Source organism: Rhinoderma darwinii, chromosome 6 (genome assembly GCF_050947455.1).
Source record: "Rhinoderma darwinii isolate aRhiDar2 chromosome 6, aRhiDar2.hap1, whole genome shotgun sequence".
NCBI lineage: Eukaryota > Metazoa > Chordata > Amphibia > Anura > Rhinodermatidae > Rhinoderma > Rhinoderma darwinii.
The window spans coordinates 120,914,551-120,934,614 of record NC_134692.1 but is presented as its reverse complement, the minus strand read 5'-3'; the positions used below and the strand labels follow the sequence as shown (position 1 = coordinate 120,934,614).

At 43.1% G+C, this 20,064-nt stretch overlaps 1 protein-coding gene across 1 annotated transcript; it reads left to right on the top strand.

The window, feature by feature from the left end:
- Window positions 1-537: 537 nt before the first annotated feature.
- Window positions 538-19,831, top strand: KDELR2 (KDEL endoplasmic reticulum protein retention receptor 2). Its single transcript, XM_075830206.1, has 5 exons — window positions 538-817; window positions 5,498-5,598; window positions 8,345-8,503; window positions 16,154-16,406; window positions 18,588-19,831. The coding sequence occupies exons 1-5, from the start codon at window positions 727-729 to the stop codon at window positions 18,620-18,622; spliced, it is 639 nt and encodes a 212-aa protein (XP_075686321.1). The 5' UTR covers window positions 538-726; the 3' UTR covers window positions 18,623-19,831.
- The last annotated feature ends 233 nt before the right edge of the window (window positions 19,832-20,064 follow it).

Here is a 20,064-nt window from a genome sequence, read left to right as displayed (position 1 = left end):
TACCCTATGTACCAAACTTGTGGACTAAAGGTTGATAACGTATATGGGTGCCTTCTATGGCTTTTATAGTGGAGGTCACTCTACTTTCCCATATAGGAGTGAATTGTGAATATAAATACACACATTCATGCCGATTGTATCTATGGATATTGGAAAAAACTTATCGCATGCGATTTCAAGATGTTGTTTTGTGCAACGTCAGATTAAATTTACCATTGGAAATTCGTAACTTTTTCATTGCTAAAATAAAATACTTTTTTTTATTTTCACAATTTGCAAGAAGAATTAAAACCGTCACCTCCCATCTAACTATTTTGCCAACACATAAACAAGTGATTCTAGACATTCCAAGGATGGTTCTAGAAACCCTGCGGGAGCCAAAGGATTCCCCTCAGTCTGAAGAAAAAAAGTAAAAAATGTAGAGAACATTCCAGGGCATGTTGCCTTTAAGGGGCGTGGTTCTGTCGTGGGACAGACTAGAAGGGGCGAGACAGGAGGCGGGGTCTATACACGTCATCCTTGCCTGAGCGGCGTTTCCCTACATGCTTTGCGGTCGCTGCAGTTAGGCCACGTCCCCGGGCCACGTAGCTCGGCTCTCGCCATTTTAACGGATTGAAGTCAGCGGCTGCAGCGACATAGCTCGTCTGCGCGGTCCCCGGGTCACCTCTGCCCTCTCTTCTCCCTCCCCGGTCACCGCAGAACCCTTATCCCACATCTTCCAGCGCAATGAACGTCTTCAGGTTAAGCGGGGACTTGTCCCATTTGGCAGCCATCATCATCTTGCTGCTGAAGATCTGGAAGACACGATCCTGTGCCGGTAAGTGATGCCCAAACCTGGTGGTGTGAGGTAGTTGCTGGTGCCCACCTGTATGCCTGTCACTCTGCCATTGCAGCCATTATGTGCCGGCTTGGTGTCTGCCAGGTGCTGCACGTTATTATTTTATCTAATTTTCATGCTTTTCTTGTAACTTGTTCTTCTTATACACCCAATTTTCAGCAAAGACGTAAAGCTGGAGTCTTAGTTGGTATAGCAATGCATTTTTGCTTAATGCCAAGGACAGTGCCAGCTGTACCCTCTTATAGGAAAACTTTATATACAGCAATGTTATACTCTTCTATGATCTGCCACCTGGGCATCGCTATCACAGCAGCTGCCTATGTGCAGCGTTTATTCTGGGTCCTCTATGATGCCTGGTGCATGCAGGTTGCAGGGCTTGGTTCACACTATGCGCTTTTTCCCCACATATATATATATATATATATATTTTTTTTTTAACCCACCCACTATTAAAAGTAACACTGCTATGATAGTTGTGGAAGATGTATCATTGACATATTGGTGTCACGTGACTTGCTGTCAATGGCAACTTTTGGTGACTGCGATGGGTCCTATGACTATTGGGTGCTGCAGTTGCACCTCCAGTCATTCATGAAGATCCCAATATATGAAGATCATTAGCTGCAGGCTCTGCAGTTCTTCACTGTCTGTCATCCATGTGCTTCTCTGGACATAGCTGGGACTGTTCACATTCTGCAGTCCAAAAGATACATGGGATGTCATTCTTTCCATGGCAACAAAGTTGTAGTTGCAAATAAACGTTTAGACATGAGGTCTAGGACTCTGCCCTCCCATGATGAGTGCCCCCCCCCTCATGTTTGTGCCCTGTGCCCCCCTTTGATGCAAGTGCTGGAAGTAAATGAATCGGTGACTGCTCTAACTTGAACTGTGTGTGGGTCTGACGTGGCAGCCGGCTGTAAGGCGTGGCGAGAGACCTTAATCTATGAGATCCCGTTATTACATGTCAGCTGTTAACCCCTTCTTCCCTGCAGCTAATTAGACTAGTTGCGAGAGCCTCCGTGTCCTTATCCTTCCAGATCTGTGCCAGATACGTTACGACAATGTTAGTTTTGAGTCGTGGGGCTGTTACTGAGGAGGATGCGGCCACATCATCACCTCTGTTATTGGTTGGATTGCCTACCTGCTGCAGAGTCAACATAGTGCTGGGTTACAATGTATCCAGGGCAAGTGCCACAGCTCCATAGTAGAAGAGTCCGTACCGTTTCCTTCTGGACACCGCTTTCTATATATTCTTCTTGAACTCGCAGGTTCATGATTTATACTTCATTGTAGAGATACATTTGTCCGCACATTCAAGAAAAGTAGTAATAATAAAATGTTGATCAGTTGTTTGTTAGTGATCTGTTCCTAGGAAACTTGGATGGCCACTGGTATTACCGTCATAACCTCAACAATGGGTCTCACTTGGTGTCAAGTGCAAGCTGTCACTCCTGTATTGCTATGTAATCTCTGCGTCTGCCTGGTCACCAAACTTTTCTAGAAAGAGATGATGCAGAAGAAGCACCATTCAAGTGAAAGGGATCCTGCTGCACGGCCGGTGGCAGAGAGGAACTTTGAAGTTGACGTAGCCCTGAACCAGCACTACGGCCACTTTATTCTTGGGATGGGGGGGGGTTGTCTAGTCAGTCGGACCCCCACTGATGAGATAGGTATATCATATAATAGTTCCATCAGTTTGAGATGGGGGGGGGGGAACCCCCTTTAATTCTAACACAAGGAGTTAGTGTTTTATAACCTACACAGTAGCAGATCCCCAGTGATATTGAGAACATGTTGGTTTTGGTCTCGGCTGTCTGTGGAAAGATGGCCGTACCTACTACTGAAATGAATGAGTTAATGAAAGTGCTGAGCGCTCGTTTCCCTTGTACCTTTCATATTTGCGTTGCTTCTTTGCATTTTATATTTGGCGTTTTCGGCTGCTGGGTTTTGTTGGCAGCAATTACTTTACATATTTACAGAAAATGTTCTGGGTAGTTCTACTTGTATGTACTGCCAAAATAGTCCTTAGGCTTTGTTCACATCTGGTTGGAAGCTCCGTTAGGGGCCTCAGTCGCTGATCCGGCCGAGGTTATAGGAGTACCTAGGGCAGCGTGCTGCGCTGTTGCCTCCAGTAAAACGAGGGCACCCCAGAACCGAAAGGTGGTGTCCATCATGCAATGGAATCCGTTCTGACGGAGCAGAACAACGGAATACCCCGAAGTAGGTGTGAACATAGCCTGAATCGGGCATTTATATTTCTCTGGAGAAAAACGTCTATTACACGGTGGATGTAATGCTGCTCCTGAACCTAACCGTTCTATGTGCAGAACCGCATGGAAATAGAGAATTAAAGGGTCAGGATCAGTCTTTGTGGTAATAAACTGCTGTTGCCTGTGTTTGTAGAGTTAATTTTTTGTAATTTTGATACTTTATCACCATAGTCTTACCAGTACTCAGTAATGGTGCATATACCTGAATAAGGTCTACTCCTTTAAAAGAGTTTTCCAGTCATAGGAAATTGTTGGCCTATGATCAGGACAGGCCATTAATACCTGATAGGTGGGGGTCTGACTCCAGGCACCCCCCCCAATTCAGCTGTTTGAAGGGCAGGGATTTCTCATCCAAGCGCTTCTGCCCTCTCAATTCCTTACCTGCTTGAACAGTGAATCACTGACACTTGTAGCGCTGGTTCACAGTATTAGGGTATGTTCACACGACAGCGTCCGTAACAGCTGAAATTACGGGGATGTTTCCGCCTGAAAACATCCCCGTAATTTCAGCTGTAACGGCATGTGCAAGCGATTGAACGCCGCGTCCATTACGGACGTAATTGGCGCTGCTTTTCATTGGAGTCAATGAATAACGGCTCCAATTACGCCCCAAGAAGTGACAGGTCACTTCTTTGACGCGGGCATCTATTTACGCGCCGTCATTTGACAGCGGCGCGTAAATATACGCCTCGTGTGAACAGACAAACGTCAGCCCATTGCTTTCAATGGGCAGATGTTTGTCAACGCTATCGAGGCGCATTTTTCGGCCGTAATTCGGGGCAAATTAGTGCGTGTGAACATACCCTTAGTGTTCTCCTATTCAAGTGTATGTGAGAAGGCTGTAATACTGTGAACCATTGATTCACAGTACAAACAGGTAAGGAATAAGGGGGAAGCTGCGTTCGTGCGAGTGCTGCAGCCCTTTGAATACAGCTGAACGGTGGGCAAGCCAGGAGTCGGACCCCCACCGATCAAACAGGATAGGCCATCAATTTATTTTTTTTAGGACTGGAAAATCCTTCTAATCCCCTTTTTCTTTTTTAACACATCCTTGAAATGCTGGCGACAGGTTCCCTTTCAAGTGTAGCTAAACGTTTGACAAACTTCTGACGTGTCATAGTGACACGTCAGAAGTTTTGATTGGTGGGGGTCCGAGCACGGAGACCCCCACCAATCGCTAGAACGAAGCAGCTGAAGCGTTCGAGTGAGCGCTCAGCTGTTTCGTGTCTGTTCGGCTTTTTCTGGAAATAAATGTATCGTGTACGGACTCAATAGAAAGTCTATGAGCCCGTACTCCGATACATCGGCTTTCCGGAAAAAGTCGAACAGACACGAAGCGGCTGAGCGCTTACCCCCACCAATCCAAACTACTGACATGTCACTATGACACGTCAGAAGTTTGTCAAACGTTTAGCTACACTTGAAAGGGAACCTGTCGCCAGCATTTCACCTATTGAACTCTCCGCACCCCTCGCTGGCCGCTACTGTCAAGTTCATTGCCATTATCCGCTCTCCTAAACTCCTCCTCCGTCCGTAAATAACGGTCTGCAAACATTTTGCGCCTTTTTATGGTAATAATTCGGCAGTCTCATTCGTCCTTCTTCTGCCCGCCCACTGTCGAAAACTGGCCTGCTCTGAATGCCGAAATCTCGTCTGAGATGGCACGCATGCCCGTCATGTATGTTCTGATACCCTTCCCTGCTTCGTCCGGGCCTCAGATCTAGTTACTGCGCGTGCGCCGCATTGGTGTCCCGTTGTGCACCAGACCAGGACATTGATTCACAAGCGTGTGTTTTTGTGTGCTGGGGGGAGGCAAGGAGCTGTCAATCAAAAGTAAGGAGGCGGGGTTAACTCTTGGGAAAGGAAGATATGACTCTTTCTAATGAAGATATGACTTTTATGCTCATTAGCTTAGAGAATGGGAACACTAAAAAACTGAATATTAAAGGTACAGAGCTGACCTAGAAGATGATTCTAGGTTACATAAAGATTTTTCACCCTCTTCCACCAGGTATTGCTGGTTTAATATGTGAAATGCTGGTGACCGGTTCCCTTTAAGTGCATAAGAAAGCATTTTTTTTTCCTGTTATTGTACCCCACAATCTGTCGAATAAGAAAATCTTGCTCCCTGGTTTAATTGGGAAGTAACATAGACATAGTATACACAGTTGGAACATTGTTGCTGTTCTCCATCCACGGCAGTGTGCGCTGGCCTGGGTATACTTGGACCCAGTAGATACTGATTCCAAGGTCCACAGCTATACAGAACATGAGCATATCCATCATTGTAATCTCTGCTGTAACGTCGCACACACAGGTTGTTACGTTGTGTATATATTTTAACCTCTATTGGGCACGTTTTTTAGTTCATGTTTCTTGTCATTTGCAGGTATTTCTGGAAAGAGTCAGCTGCTCTTTGCAATGGTGTTTACTACCCGATACCTGGATCTTTTTACATCATTTATTTCATTGTACAACACTTCTATGAAGGTAAGATGATGCCCTCCAAGATGTTTATTTAGTAATGGTATAGATGCCCCAAGGTGCTGCAGCCGGGCATTATTTTAGTTTACCTTCGTGATCTGCAACTTTCTAGCTGTTGCAAAACTACAACTCCCAGCATGACCTGACAGGCAACACTCGTCCATACCAGGTACACTAGGCATTGCCCACTCTGGCTGATACTACAGGGCAGCAGCTGGCACAATAGTGGATTTGCTGTTCTGGCCGGTTCTATAGCCGATAGGCTCCGCCCCCTAGCGCAGAGACAACTGAAAACTGCTAAATGCTGTGTGTCATAATGGCCAGAAATGGTGTTAATCCTCATGTACTCCCATCACAGCTTATTCTGAAATGTTAGGTACGCTTTAAGTAGCCAGTTCTACCACTCAAAGAGCCAACTTTATTTTTAAAGACGGCAATAAAAAATAACCCAAAGAGTTAGGCGGCACTAATAAACTATTAACCCCTTAATGACCACCGATAAGCCTTTTCACGGTGGCCATTGGGCTTTATTCTAGGCCGCCGCCTTTTCACGGCAGCCTAATCAACGTCCTGCACAGGTTTCCTGTCTGATGTCAGCCGGGCTCCTGCTCCAACGGTAGCCGTTTAACCCTTCAAATGCTGCGGTCATTAGCGACCGCTGCATTTGAGTTGTTCACAGAGGGAGTGAGCTCCCTCTGTCACCCATCGGCGGCCCGGGCAGCCAGGGGCCTAACAATGGCCCCCAGGTCTGCCCTGGCTATATACCTATTACGACGTACCAGAGGCATGTCCTAATCCTAATAGATGCCTGTCTGTTCTTTACTGACAGGCAATAATGCTCTTGTTTAAGAAGTATACCAGAGCGTTATATCTGCGATCTGAAGATTGCATAGTGAAGTCTCCTAGTGAGACTGAAAAAATAATTGTGTAATAAAAATTAATAAGGTACACATTAAAAAAAAATAAAAAATGGCATAATGGTTTTATTTAGTAAAAGTGTAAAAATAAAATAAAAACTATATATATATAGTACCGCCGCAATCGTAATGACCCAAAAAAAGAATCATATTATTTAAACTGCAAGGTGAACCCCGTAAAAAAAAAAAACGGCAAAATTGCAATTTCTTTTCCCGTTTCCCCCCAAAAATAATAATAAAAGATTAATCAAGAAGTCCCAAAATGGTAGCAATGAAGACGTTGCTTTTGGGATTTGTCCAGCACTGGTTTTCATACACGTCCCTATATCCATAGTCCAGGTTCGTACTTGTCACGTCCATCGTCTTCTATATGATCATAATTTGGTGCTTTTTCCTCTTTTAATGAGTGGCGCTGTGATCCCAGTACTGGAGGCTCCTCTAAACCCTCTGCTTGTAAGGGATGTTTCCGTCATTACTCACTGCCTGCTCTCAATAGCTATTCAATAACCTCTTATGATGTTAGGCGGGTTGAATGGCAATAAGGGAGCGCCTGTTTATTTCTGTTTTTCTTAATAATGTCCTGTCCCTCGTTAGACGTTACTGGTTTTCCAGGCAGAAATGCATCGCTTTCAAATAATGAAATCGAAAACTTGTTCCTGTGGATCTTGTTTGTGCCTAAAAAAATAACTCATCTTCATGTCATTTATATTAAAAATAAAAAGCAGTGAAGGCATTTCCCAGTAAAGATTGTGTACGCAGCAATAAATGAGCATTGTTCTACTATGAATGATCAATCACTGGGAGATCTGTCTCTTTATTCCTTGCCGTATGTTGGGCTGCATATGCCGATTTGGTTGCCTTCATAAGTTAAAAGTTGGCTATGAATTTGTCACTCCTGGTAAAGGCCCATATTGCGTTTCCATCTATTTAAGGGGAAAGGCCAAATTATAAACTATCTAATATAATGCCGTTGTCAAAATTGCTCTCTTGGGCTGGAGTCGCACGGGCAGATTTTGTGCCAGAGCCAGATGTGGAACCAAAAAGAGAATTCAACTTCTCTCTTTTGTATCTAATTCTGTGTCTGGCTACAAATAAACGAGCCAAAAACTGTATCAAAACTGTGTGTGATCCTGGCCATAGGCTGGATTTACACATTTTTTGCTGAAGTTTCTGGTGCAGTTTTTTTTAGCCAAACACAGAAATGGATACATTAGAAAAGAGATGCATCAGTCTTTTCATTACACATTTTCTTCCTTTTGCATCCACTCCTGGGTTTGGCTCAAAAACTGCATTAAACTGTGTAGTGTGAACGTGGTCTGAGGGGTGGGGGGGGGTCTCCTTTTTCTCCTGAAACGGTGCCACTTCTGTCCATAGGCTATATCTGGTATTGCATCTCAACCCCATTCAAATAAATGGTGTTGGGCTGAGGCTGCAATACCAGTCATAGACCATGGACCAGTGTGGTGCCTTTTTTTGGGGAGGAGAGTAGAACCGCTTTATTTTTTTTTTATTTTTTTTTTTTCGGGTAGAACGAAGTTCATGAGCTTAGATGTGATTGATATTGCATGCTAGAGAGACACAGGACCCGCTGTCACCAAAACCATCAGTCCCGCTAACCTAAGGGCTTCGTTCACATCTGGGGTTCAGTTTGTCTCCGTTCCGTAAGACTTCAGTTTTGGGTTTTTGGCAGAATCCATAGCGTAGTAGACTACGCTCTTCTGCTGAAAAACAGAAACCTTGCGGAACGGAGAAAAGTGCTTAAAGGTTTACCAAGCCTTTAAACGAATAAACTGTGTATTCTATGTTGTCTAATTCAGTATATTGCTTTCTTCCAGCTCATCTATGTTGCCTGTGCTTATGCAACAGTCTATCTGATATACATGAAGTTCAAGGCCACATATGATGGGAACCATGACACCTTCCGAGTGGAGTTCCTCGTCGTTCCTGTTGGTGGATTGTCCGTCCTTGTCAATCATGATTTTTCTCTCCTTGAGGTACTGGTTTGTTTTTGCAATGATCTCGCCTAGTAACGTGTAGCATCTATATGCATCAAACTAGCAATGGCCGGATGTATTTATTGACCGTTGTAATGTTGAATGATTCACTATGTGAAACCAATTTGCTATTGTTTCCACTTCAATCACATAAACTAATACGAACGTCTCATGACTATCTAATGTATACAATACTTATCCCTTTAAAAGGTAGGTTCATTCCTGAACCTCATTGTAGTTATTTCTACATATTTAATCAGATTAGGTCATTTTGCAATTCATTAGCTTTACTTGTTCTAATATTGAATTTTATAAAGTCTTGTAAGTCAACTATAGAGCACCATCCAAAATCCTGCCAGTTGTAGCTTGATGCATATTCTGTGCAGACACTGAACCAGCAGGGACGGGCATCTAAATTTGAAGGCAGAGATGTGAAATTAAGATTAAAGCCCCTTTTGAGATTCTGGCATAACAGAACCTTGCCTTCCCTCTCAGCAGATACACCGTTCCATTTGCAGAATATTTTCTGTACTATAACATCCTATAAGATTACGAAGAGTAAAAAACATTAGCAACACAACGTCATTAGTGCTTCTTTGGGATCTCTGGTAGTTCGTTAGAACTATACAAAGGTTTGCTGGAGCTCTGTCAAGGCTGAGTTCACTCCTGCGTTGGTTTTTCCGTTCTGCTCAGTCAGAAGAGCAGAAAAACGAAAATACCAGAAGCGCCGGTTCCATCGGCGCCTGACGGAACCCATTTTCTCTAATGGGTTTTGTCAGATTTCCATCAGGCTGTCTGTGGAATTACTGGAAACAATAGCGCAGAATTCTGCTCTATTCTGGCTCTATATACCAGAAAGATCTGTGACGGAGGACTCTAATGAAGCCTTTAACGCAGATGTGAACAGGCCGTAAATCAGCTGCTGGGACAAATTGTTTAATGCAAGATCTTTCTACTGTGTGCATATATTCATTTTTCCTATAAGAGACATTATAATGGAATAAAATATATAGAACATACTGTCATAGGAAAAAGTGTCCCGACGTACGTGCTAAATGTGTGTGTCTAGGGTTCCCTTGTTAAATGTAAACGTCTTTTTAACATGGGAGCCTGTTGGCGATGGATGCCACTTTATGGCAACCATCAAGGCGTCCGTTTAACGGCTACGGCATAAGCTTTTCAATAGCGGTTCATGTCGTTTCCATTAACTGGATGCTTCTATAGCCTATGGTTGTTGGTATTTTACAGCTCGCCGCTTGCTCCAACTGCCGGATTGGAGAATGCCAATCCCGGCTGTTTATCGCTTAGATGTTGTGATCAATAGCGACCAGGGACCTCTCAGCCATTAGGCAGAAGCGGGCCCCTCTGTCATCCCATCGGACCCCTCGTGATGCAGCTGCAGGATGCAAATACATTGTCATGACTGAAGGTCCCCAGGTCTGCCATTTTAGACCTCCTATTAAGCCTATTAATACATAAAAAGCTTTAAAAAAAAATCCGGTAAAATCAGAATAAAAAATAGGCATAATTGTAATTTCATTATAACAATATTTATCCCACACTGTGAATGTCATAAGACAGTATTTCAGGGCTTTTTTTTGGGGAGCAGGGGGTTGTCCCCTTGAACAGTGGCCGGATTATTCAGGAGCGAGCAGGCCAGCAGTAGGGTAGGTTGACTGAAATGTTTTTCATTTGGACTGGAGGGTCGCTTTAAACGCTTTATAAATGATGGCTATTGTGTATTTTGGTATGAATAAGTTTAGTTGCTTTTGTTGTTTTTTTTGTTAACTTCCTTCCCACACAATGCGGATACCTTAACCCCTTTAGGACGCAGGCTGTTTTGGCCTTGTGGACACAGCCTATTTTTTCAAATCTGACATGTGTCACTTTATGTGGTAATAACTCCGGAATGCTTTTACCTATCCAAGCGATTCTGAGATTGTTTTCTCGTGACATATTGTACTTTATGTTAGTGAAAAAATTTGGTCGATAAATTCAATATTTATTTGTGAAAAACTTCAAATTTTAGCAAAAATTTGCAAAAATTAGCATTTTTCTAAATTTAAATGTATTTGCTTGTGAAACAGATAGTAATACCACACAAAATAGTTACTAGTTAACATCCCCCATATGTCTAATTTATGTTTGCATCATTTTTTTTCACGTACTTTTATTTTTCTAGGACGTTACGAGGCTTAAGAGGCTCTGTCACCAGATTTTGCAACCCCTATCTGCTATTGCAGCAGATCGGCGCTGCAATGTAGATTACAGTAACGTTTTTATTTTAAAAAAACGAGCATTTTTGGCCAAGTTATGACCATTTTTGTAGTTATGCAAATGAGGCTTGCAAAAGTCCAAGTGGGTGTGTTTAAAAGTACAAGTCCAAGTGGGTGTGTATTATGTGCGTACATCGGGGCGTTTTTAAGACTTTCACTAGCTGGGCGCTCTGATGAGAAGTAACATCCTCTTCTCTTCAGAACGCCCAGCTTGTGACAGTGCAGACCTGTGACGTCACTCACAGGTCCTGCATCGTGACGGCCACATCGGCACCAGAGGCTACAGCTGATTCTGCAGCAGCATCAGCGTTTGCAGGTAAGTCGATCTTACCTGCAAACGCTGATGCTGCTGCAGAATCAGCTGTAGCCTCTGGTGCCGATGTGGCCGTCACGATGCAGGACCTGTGAGTGACGTCACAGGTCTGCACTGTCACAAGCTGGGCGTTCTGAAGAGAAGAGGATGTTACTTCTCTTCACAGCGCCCAGCTAGTACATGTATTAAAAACGCCCCGATGTACGCACATAATACACACCCACTTGGACTTGTACTTTTAAACACACCCACTTGGACTTTTGCAAGCCTCATTTGCATAACTACAAAAATGGTCATAAGTTGGCCAAAAATGCTCGTTTTTTAAAAATAAAAACGTTACTGTAATCTACATTGCAGCGCCGATCTGCTGCAATAGCAGATAGGGGTTGCAAAATCTGGTGACAGAGCCTCTTTAGAACTTTAGCAGCAATTTCTCATATTTTCAATAAAATTTCAATATTTTTTCAGGGACCAGTTCAGTTCTGAAGTGGCTTTGAGGGCCTTATATATTAGAAAGTCCCCATAAATCACCCCATTTTGAAAACTGTACCCCTCAAGGTATTCAAAACCACATTCAGAAAATATTTGAACCCTTTAGGCGTTTCACAGGAATTAAGGCAAAGTAGAGCTGAAATTTACAAATTTCATTTTTTTTGCCGAAATTCATTTGTAATAAAAAAAAATCTGTAACACAGAAGGTTTTACCAGGGAAACGCAACTCAATATTTATTGCCCAGATTCTGCAGATTTTAGAAATATCCAACATGTGGCCCTAGTGTCCTAATGGACTGAAACACAGGCCTCAGAAGCAAAGGAGCAGCTAGTGGATTTCGGGGCCTCCTTTTTTTAGGAATATATTTTAGGCACCATGTCAGGTTTGAAGAGGTCTTGTGGTACCTAAACAGCCGAAACCCCCCCAAAGTGACCCCATTTTGGAAACTACACCCCTCAATGCATTTTTCTAGGGGTATAGTTAGAATTTTGACCCCACAGTTTTTTTGCAGAATTTAGTGGAATTAGTCTGTGAAGATGAAAATCACCTATTTTTCTGTGGAAACATAGAATTTTTTCATTTTTACAAGGAATAAAGGAGAAAAAGCACCCCAAAATTTGTAAAGCAATTTCTCCCGATTACGGCAATACCCCATATGTGGTCGTAAACTGATGTTTGGACCCACAGCAGGGCTCAGAAGGGAGGGAGCGCCTTTTGGATTTTGGAGCGCAGATTTTGCTGGATTGGTTTTCAGTGCCGTGTCGGGTTTGCAATGCCCCGGAGGGACCAAAACAGTGGAAACCCGCCAAAAGTGACCCCATTTTGGAATCTACACCCCTCAAGGAATTTTTCTAGTGGTATAGTGAGCATTTTGGCCCCTCAGGATCTTTTTTAGAGCTAAGGTGACCAAAAAACAGCGATTTTTGGCGCTTTAAATTCTTTATTTATTACAGCGTTCACCGTGCGCAATAAATTACGTTTTAATTTATTCTGCCGGTCGGTACGATTACGCCGATACCATATGTGTATAGTTTTTTTTAAGTTTTGCAGCGTTTGCACAATAAAATTAAGTTTCTATAAAATAATTTATTTTCTGGGACACGCTATTCTGAGCCGTAACTTTTTTATTTTTTCATCAAAAAAGCTGTGGGAGGTCTTGTTTTTTGCGGGACGGGTTGTAGTTTTTATTGGTACCATTTTGGGGTAAATGCGACTTTTTGATCACTTTTTATTCTATATCTTGGGAGGGGTGGTGACCAAAAAATAGTGATGCTGACAGTTTTCCGTTTATTTTGTTTGCGGCGTTCACCGTGCGGAAAAATTAACATTATAGTTTCATAGATTGGGTCGTTACGAACGCGGCGATACCAAATATGTGTACTTTTTTTAACGTTTTCATTTTTTCCCTATAATAAATGACTTATTATAGGAAAACAAAACCTTTTTATTTTTACACTTTTATAAAACATTTTTATTAACTTTTTTTTACTTTTTACACTTTATATTTTTGTTTATGAACTTTTCTTTTACTTTTTACACTTTCTTTTTTTGACCTGCAGCTCTGATCGCTGCTAGAATACATTACACTACATAGGTAGTGTAATGTATTCCAACTGTCAGTGTGACGTCACAGTCACTCTGACAGTTGGTCTACGAGGATCAGCAGAGGCTGATCCTCATAGGCTGACATACATGGCAGACCTGGGGGCCGTTGTCTGGCCCCCGGGTGCCATCACAAGCATCAGAAGCCCCCACGATTGCATGGGGGCTGCTGATGCGCTACAAACCCGCTACATGCGGAGATCGCAATCGAGCCCCGCATGTAACGGGTTAATTGCCGAAATCAGCGGCGATGAGCCGCTGATCGGCAACACTGGAGAGTGTCAGCTGTCGGGGACAGCTGATCTCCAAGTTCCCGATGCACACTGTCGCCGACAGTGTGCATCGGGAACGGCACAGTGACTTTCTGTCACTCTGACAGGAAGCCTATCAGGACCAGCCGAAGGTTGGTCCTGATGGGCTTCTGTCCATGGCAGACCCGGAAGCCATTGTTTGGCTTCCGTTTGCCATACTAACTATCGGCAGACCCCGCGATTTCGGACGGGGGTCTGCCGATATGTTAGAAACCCCTAAAATTCGGCGATTGCAGCCGATCGTCGAATTTAAGGGGTTAATGCGCCGAAATCAGCGGCAAAGGACCGCTGACCAGCAAGAGGGGACTGTCAGCTATCGGCGACAGCTGACCTCCTGGTTCCCGGTGCACACTGTCGCCGACAGTGTGCACCGGGATTAACTCAGTAACTGTACGTCCTCGTGCGGGAAGTAACTTCCCGCAACGACGTACAGTTACGTCCTGGTGCGGGTAGGGGTTAAAGGGAATGTGACGCTAGAAAAAAATGTATTTTTTTTTTTAGTTAAACAATTAGTGTATAGGTGATTAAACATTGTTCTAATTTTTTTAATTTTTTTTCACGAGTCAGGAAATATTATAAATTAGATTCTAATTTATAATATTTCCCAGTGCTGGTCACTAGATGGAGCAATTCCCAAAATTGCAGCATTGCATGTGGTAAAGCAATCACATTGCTTTATGCTGCAAAATTTGAGAAAACTCACTCGCTCTAGTGAGCTCTCAGAATCCCCCCTCCTTTATCCTGGCTAGTGGCAGGAGAAAGGAGGGGATTGAACGGTCAAACCTCCTACACTGTGTGTCGCCATTTTTTGAGCTAACACACAGTGTAGTAGGTTAACATACAGTAGTAAACACACAGTAAAATACTTACATACACAGAAATAACTTAACTGCTCCAGTCGCCGCCGCTCCGTCTGCTACCGCCGCTCCAAGTGCACAAGTCCGGAAGCCGCAACCGGAAGTAGTAATCTTACTGTCCGGCCGCGACTTCCGGTCTACAGGAAAATGGCGCCGGACAGCGCACAGTTCAACTTGGACTGTGTGGGAGCAGCGCATGCGCCGTTCCCACACAGACGGCGTACACCATAGTGGATGGAACGGGCCCCGTTCGCATTCACTAAGGGACTGTAGCTGCCGGATTCCATGTCTGTATGTGTTGTTAATCGACACATACAGAAATGGAAAAAAAAATGGCAGCCCCCATAGTGAAGAAAAAGTGTAAAAAAAAAAGTAAAACACAAACACACAAATATAAAAGTTTTTAATAAAACACTAAAATCAAACAGATGTAAAAAAAATTTTTTTCGTGACACTGTTCCTTTAAACGGCCCTCGTGTGCCATAAACCAATTAGGTGGGGCCTAATAGGCTGCCTTGCAGAAACATTCCAAGCAAAGCATCCTAATGAAGTCTTCTTGTGGAACGAATACATTTTGTAAGAAAAAGTTAGTGTTTGGGATATATCAAAATTACGAGTAAAAAAACAAAACAACAAAAAGCTACAAAATTCTTATCGCTGTGTCCTTTACTATAAAATATTCACATTTTTTTAATTTTCCTGCACTATGAATGCTTTTTTATAAAAAAACAAAAAAACAGTTGTTTTTTTCTATCTTGTCTCCCACTAAAAAGGGAGCTGCAGTTGACTGCGCTATTGATTCCGTCGAAAAAACTGAAACCTGCCAGAACGGGGACAAACGGAAACCATTAGCAATGTTTCCGTCACCATTGAGATCAATGGTGATTCAAACGGAAGCTAAGGTTTCCGTTTGACTTTCCGTTGCGGGGTTCCACGACTGAACCCCTGAACGGAAAGCGAACGCTGATGTGAACCGGCCTAAGACGAAGCGGCAGAAGTGCTCGTTTGAGCGCTCAGTTGCTTAGTTTCTGTTCGCCTTTTTCCGGAAAGCTGATGTAGCGGTGTATGGGCTCAGTAGAAATCTATGAGCCCGTACTCAAATACATCCGCTTTCTGGAAAAGCCGAACAGAAACGAAGTGGCTGAGTACTCATCCGAGCACTTCTGCCGCTTCGTCTTAGTGATTGGTGGGGGTCTCAGTGCTTGGACCCCCACCAATCAAAACTTCTGACATGTCAGAAGTTTGAGTGTTTAGTTACCCTTAAAAAAAATTGTATGTATACACACACTTTTTATTAATGTTTTTACAATTTGGGGAGGGTTTTACTTGAAATGTTATCGCTAGTGTTTCACAAGTGAAAGTTCTGATGTTTCTTTCAGGGTATGTTCACACGCACTATTTACGGACGTAATTCGGGCGTTTTTGCCCCGAATTACGTCCGAAAATAGCGCCTCAATAGCGCAGACAAACATCTGCCCATTGAAAGCAATGGGCAGACGTTTGTCTGTTCACACGAGGCGTATATTTACGCGCCGCTGTCAAATGACGGCGCGTAAATAGACGCCCGCGTCAAAGAAGTGACCTGTCACTACTTTGGCCGTAATTGGAGCCGTTATTCATTGACTCCAATGAATAGCAGCGCTAATTACGGCCGTAATGGACGCGGCGTTCAAGCGCCTGCACATGCCGTTACGGCTGAAATTACGGGGATGTTTTCAGGCTGAAACATCCCCGTAATTTCAGCCGTAACGGACGCCCTCGTGTGAACATACCCTAAAATCTCACTCTTATCTTGTAGATCCTATGGACCTTTTCTATTTATCTGGAGTCCGTGGCCATCCTGCCTCAGCTCTTCATGATCAGCAAAACAGGTGAAGCGGAGACAATCACTACCCATTACCTCTTCTTCTTGGGCTTGTACCGTGCCTTGTATCTCTTCAACTGGATTTGGCGCTTTTCCTTCGAAGGTTTCTTTGACCTGATTGCCATTGTGGCAGGTGTGGTACAAACCATCCTGTACTGCGACTTCTTCTACTTGTATGTTACAAAAGGTGAGTACATTTCTCTATCCAAGCATGCGTTATTCTGACAAAACAGTGCTGGAATGAAGGAGACAACGCTATTCAGGTCAATTAACAAGTTAGGCCGGGTTCCCACGTAGCATAAACTTTGCAGAATTTCTGCTCAATTTATGCTCTTTTTGTTTTTCTGTTGCAGGTTTTCCCCATTGAATTCAATGGGGGTGCAAAGCCTGCAAAAGAAAGCCAAGTGTTGTGACTTTTGCGGCGTATTCCACCGCAAAAAGAACTACAGAAAAACATACTTGCCCAGAACGCCCTCCTCCCTTCCTGCTGTCCAGCCTCCTCGGATGACGTTGTTGTAGCCAATCACAGGCTTCAGCGGTAGTCACATGGGATGATACGTCATCCCAGGCGGCCGGCCGGGATGACGTCACAGGCCGGCCTCCTGGGATGACGTTACATCCCACGTGATTGCCGCTGCAGCGTCATCCAGGGAGGCCGGACCGGACTGTGATGGAGGACTTTTCACGGCGGTCATTAGTGGGCTTTATTCTGATGCAATAGCCTTTTCAAATAAACAGCAGGGAGCCGTTAAATGTCCCTGCTCTCAGCTACCAGAGGTAGGTGGGGGCATTTCTGCTCGAACGGGTGAGATCAAGATTAGTATTGATCTCACCCGTTTTAACCCCTCAGATGCGGCGCGCAATAGCGAGTGCCGCATCTGAGTTGTTTTGGAGAGAGGGAGGGAGCTCCCTCTCATCCCACCGACACCCGGCGATAAGATCGCCGAGTGTCTGTGTCTCCAATGGCAGCCGAGGCCTAATAAAGGCACCCAGGTCTGCCTGTAGTAAATGCCTGCTAGGTCATACCAGAGGTATGGCCTAGCAGATGCCTGTCCGTTTTAAACGGACAGGCAGTAATACACTGCAATATAAAAGCGTTGCAGTGTATTATAAAAGCGATTGGATGATAGCATATTCAAGTCCCCTAATGGGACTAGTAAAAAAGTAATAGTTAAAAAAATATATGAAAAAAACACTTTTTCCCCTTACAAAATGCTTTACTATAAAAATGAAAGCAAAAAAGTTACACATATTTAGTATCACCACGTCCGTAACAACCCTGACTATAAAGCTATTACATTATTTAACCCGCACAGTGATAAAGTGATCAAAAAGTCGCGTCCACTCCAAAATGGTACCAATAAAAACCACAAGTCGTCCCGCCAAAAAAAGTCTGCATACAGCTGCATCGGCGGAACAATAAAAAAAAGTTATGGTTCTTCAAATATGGAGACACCAAAACAAATAATTTTGAAAAAGTGTTTTTACTGTCTAAAAGTAGTAAACCATACAAAATCTATAGAAATTTGGTATCATTGCAATCGTAACAACCCGTTGAATAAAGTCATTGTTTATACCACGCGGTAAACGATGGTAGTTTTAGGACGCAAAAAAAGAGTGGCGAAATTTCAGGTTTTTTTTCTATTCCACCCCCCCCCCCCCCCCAAAGTTACTAAAAGTTAAGTATGTACCCCAAAATGGTGCTATTAAAAAAATACAACTTGTCCCGCAAAAAACAAGACCTTATACAGCTATGTTGATGCAAAAATAAAAAAGTTATAGCTCTTCGAATGTGACGATAGAAAAACTATAAAAATTGCTTGGTCCTTAGGGTCCAGAATGCAAGCAGGGGAAGGGGTTAAGGATGAGAGACTCGCTTGACTGTGCTAAAATACAACATCTCAATGTGTGGATGTTGAGTGTCTGACACCCTTGAATAGGAGGCAAGAGTTGGGCCCCATGCACACGAACGTGCTTTTGCGGCTGCAATTCCCCCGAAAATCCACGGGAGAATTGTGGCCCCATTCATTCCTATTGGGCCATGCACACGACCGTGGTTTTTATGGCCCTGGAGCCTGGACCGCAGAAAGAACGGGCATGCCTTATTGAAAATAATGGCTGCGGCCATGTGCATGGCACGCGATTTGCGGGTGGCTTGCGGCTGCCGGCCGACTTGAAAATCGCGGCCGTGCACATGGCTACAGTCGTGTGCATGAGGCCTAACCGTGCCAGACACATACCCGACACTATTGTGCCTGTAAAAATATTGAAGGGGTCGCACTGCTACCTTGATGTACAAGGTCTACTTCATCAACTCTCTGTTTTTACTATGTATTATTAAGGTTTTGTTGTTTTTTTCTCTTTGCAGTACTAAAAGGAAAGAAGTTGAGTTTGCCAGCGTAAGTGCCAAAGATCGGGACCAGCAGCTGTCCTCCACACCATTTGGACAGAACAATCCTTACTATGAGCGAAGGTGTAAGATGCCTGAAGCAGAGTCAGATACACTACTTTTTTTTATGCAGATCTGCCCTATTTGCTGCCGGAGGGGCCCCCGGGACAGTGTGCGACGCCAGCACCTCCAACAGCAAAGTGGTTTAATTGATGACTCTCGGATACCAGCTGATTTGTTTTATGCATCTTGCCTTCCTTGTTTTTTATTACGATGTATAAAGATTTTTTTTTACATAAAAGGTATACTGTAATAATAGATCCAGAGTGCAGTTCCAATTCAATAGTTGTAAAAAAAAAAAAAACAGTGAACATTTTTGTGCAGTTTACAACTAGGTTTAGGTGCAAATTTTTGCAATTGTGTTTTTTCTCTCCCAGTTACTTGCTGTCAGAGACAATGATTTGTAAATTTTTTTTTATTTTTATTTTTTTGCTTCGAATGCTAGTCTGTTTTTAATAACTCCAATATTTTCCAGTCATTCCACTATAATTTATTTTCTCTTGGGGGAGGAAACCATGCTTGTTCTGAAATGATCAGTTATAATTTTGTCTCATGACTTATTCATGAAAGGGTTCTCGGAATAAAAAGTATAGATCAGTGTGTTGATGTTGCAGGGTACTCGGCAGCAAATGGGCTTAGTTCCCATTACAATGAGAAATTAACTCACAAATTCACATTTTATACAGGTCTGTGTATGTGTAGACTTCCTTGGATTTATTCATCTTAAAGAATATTGAAAGATTTACTAAAGAAGTGCCATTAAATAAGAGCATTTTATACAAAAAGGAATTTTTGGAAGTTATTTTTTTTCTTGTGACTCCCTAGAAAATGCCTAATATGACATTGGTGCTGGCAGACAATGACTTTATAGGTACAGGCACTGAAATCTGAACCGGTCATGGGAATAAGTCTGATTTCATGCCCTTTTACATTCTTTAGTATGCCAGTGACATACTTGTGACTCTCCAGCTTTTGGAACTACAATTCTCAGCATCCTTACAGGTGTCAATGGGTACGGCTTCTGACTAGCTTCTCAGCCACAACATAGCCATTCCTGATAACTCACTGTTTTCTGGAATCTAACCATGCAGTACATTCTGTGTTTAAAAAGAAAATTGATATGAAATATCAATGGTTTGAAGTAAAAGTATATATGTTCAAAATTGAGTTTCTTTTATTTCCTCGTTTCTGTTGAGCGCACACACAAGTACACATGTACCATACAGTTTTACTTGTGGTGTTAGTTTTATTTATTTTTTTACAGCTTACATCCGACTATGAGCATGATTTTCTTTGTAGGTCCAAAATTCTGTTCTCATTAGCTTCATAATGGTTTTTAAAGGGTGTCAAAACAGAGCTTCTGTCTGCCACCACTAGGGGGAGGTCACTGTAGACA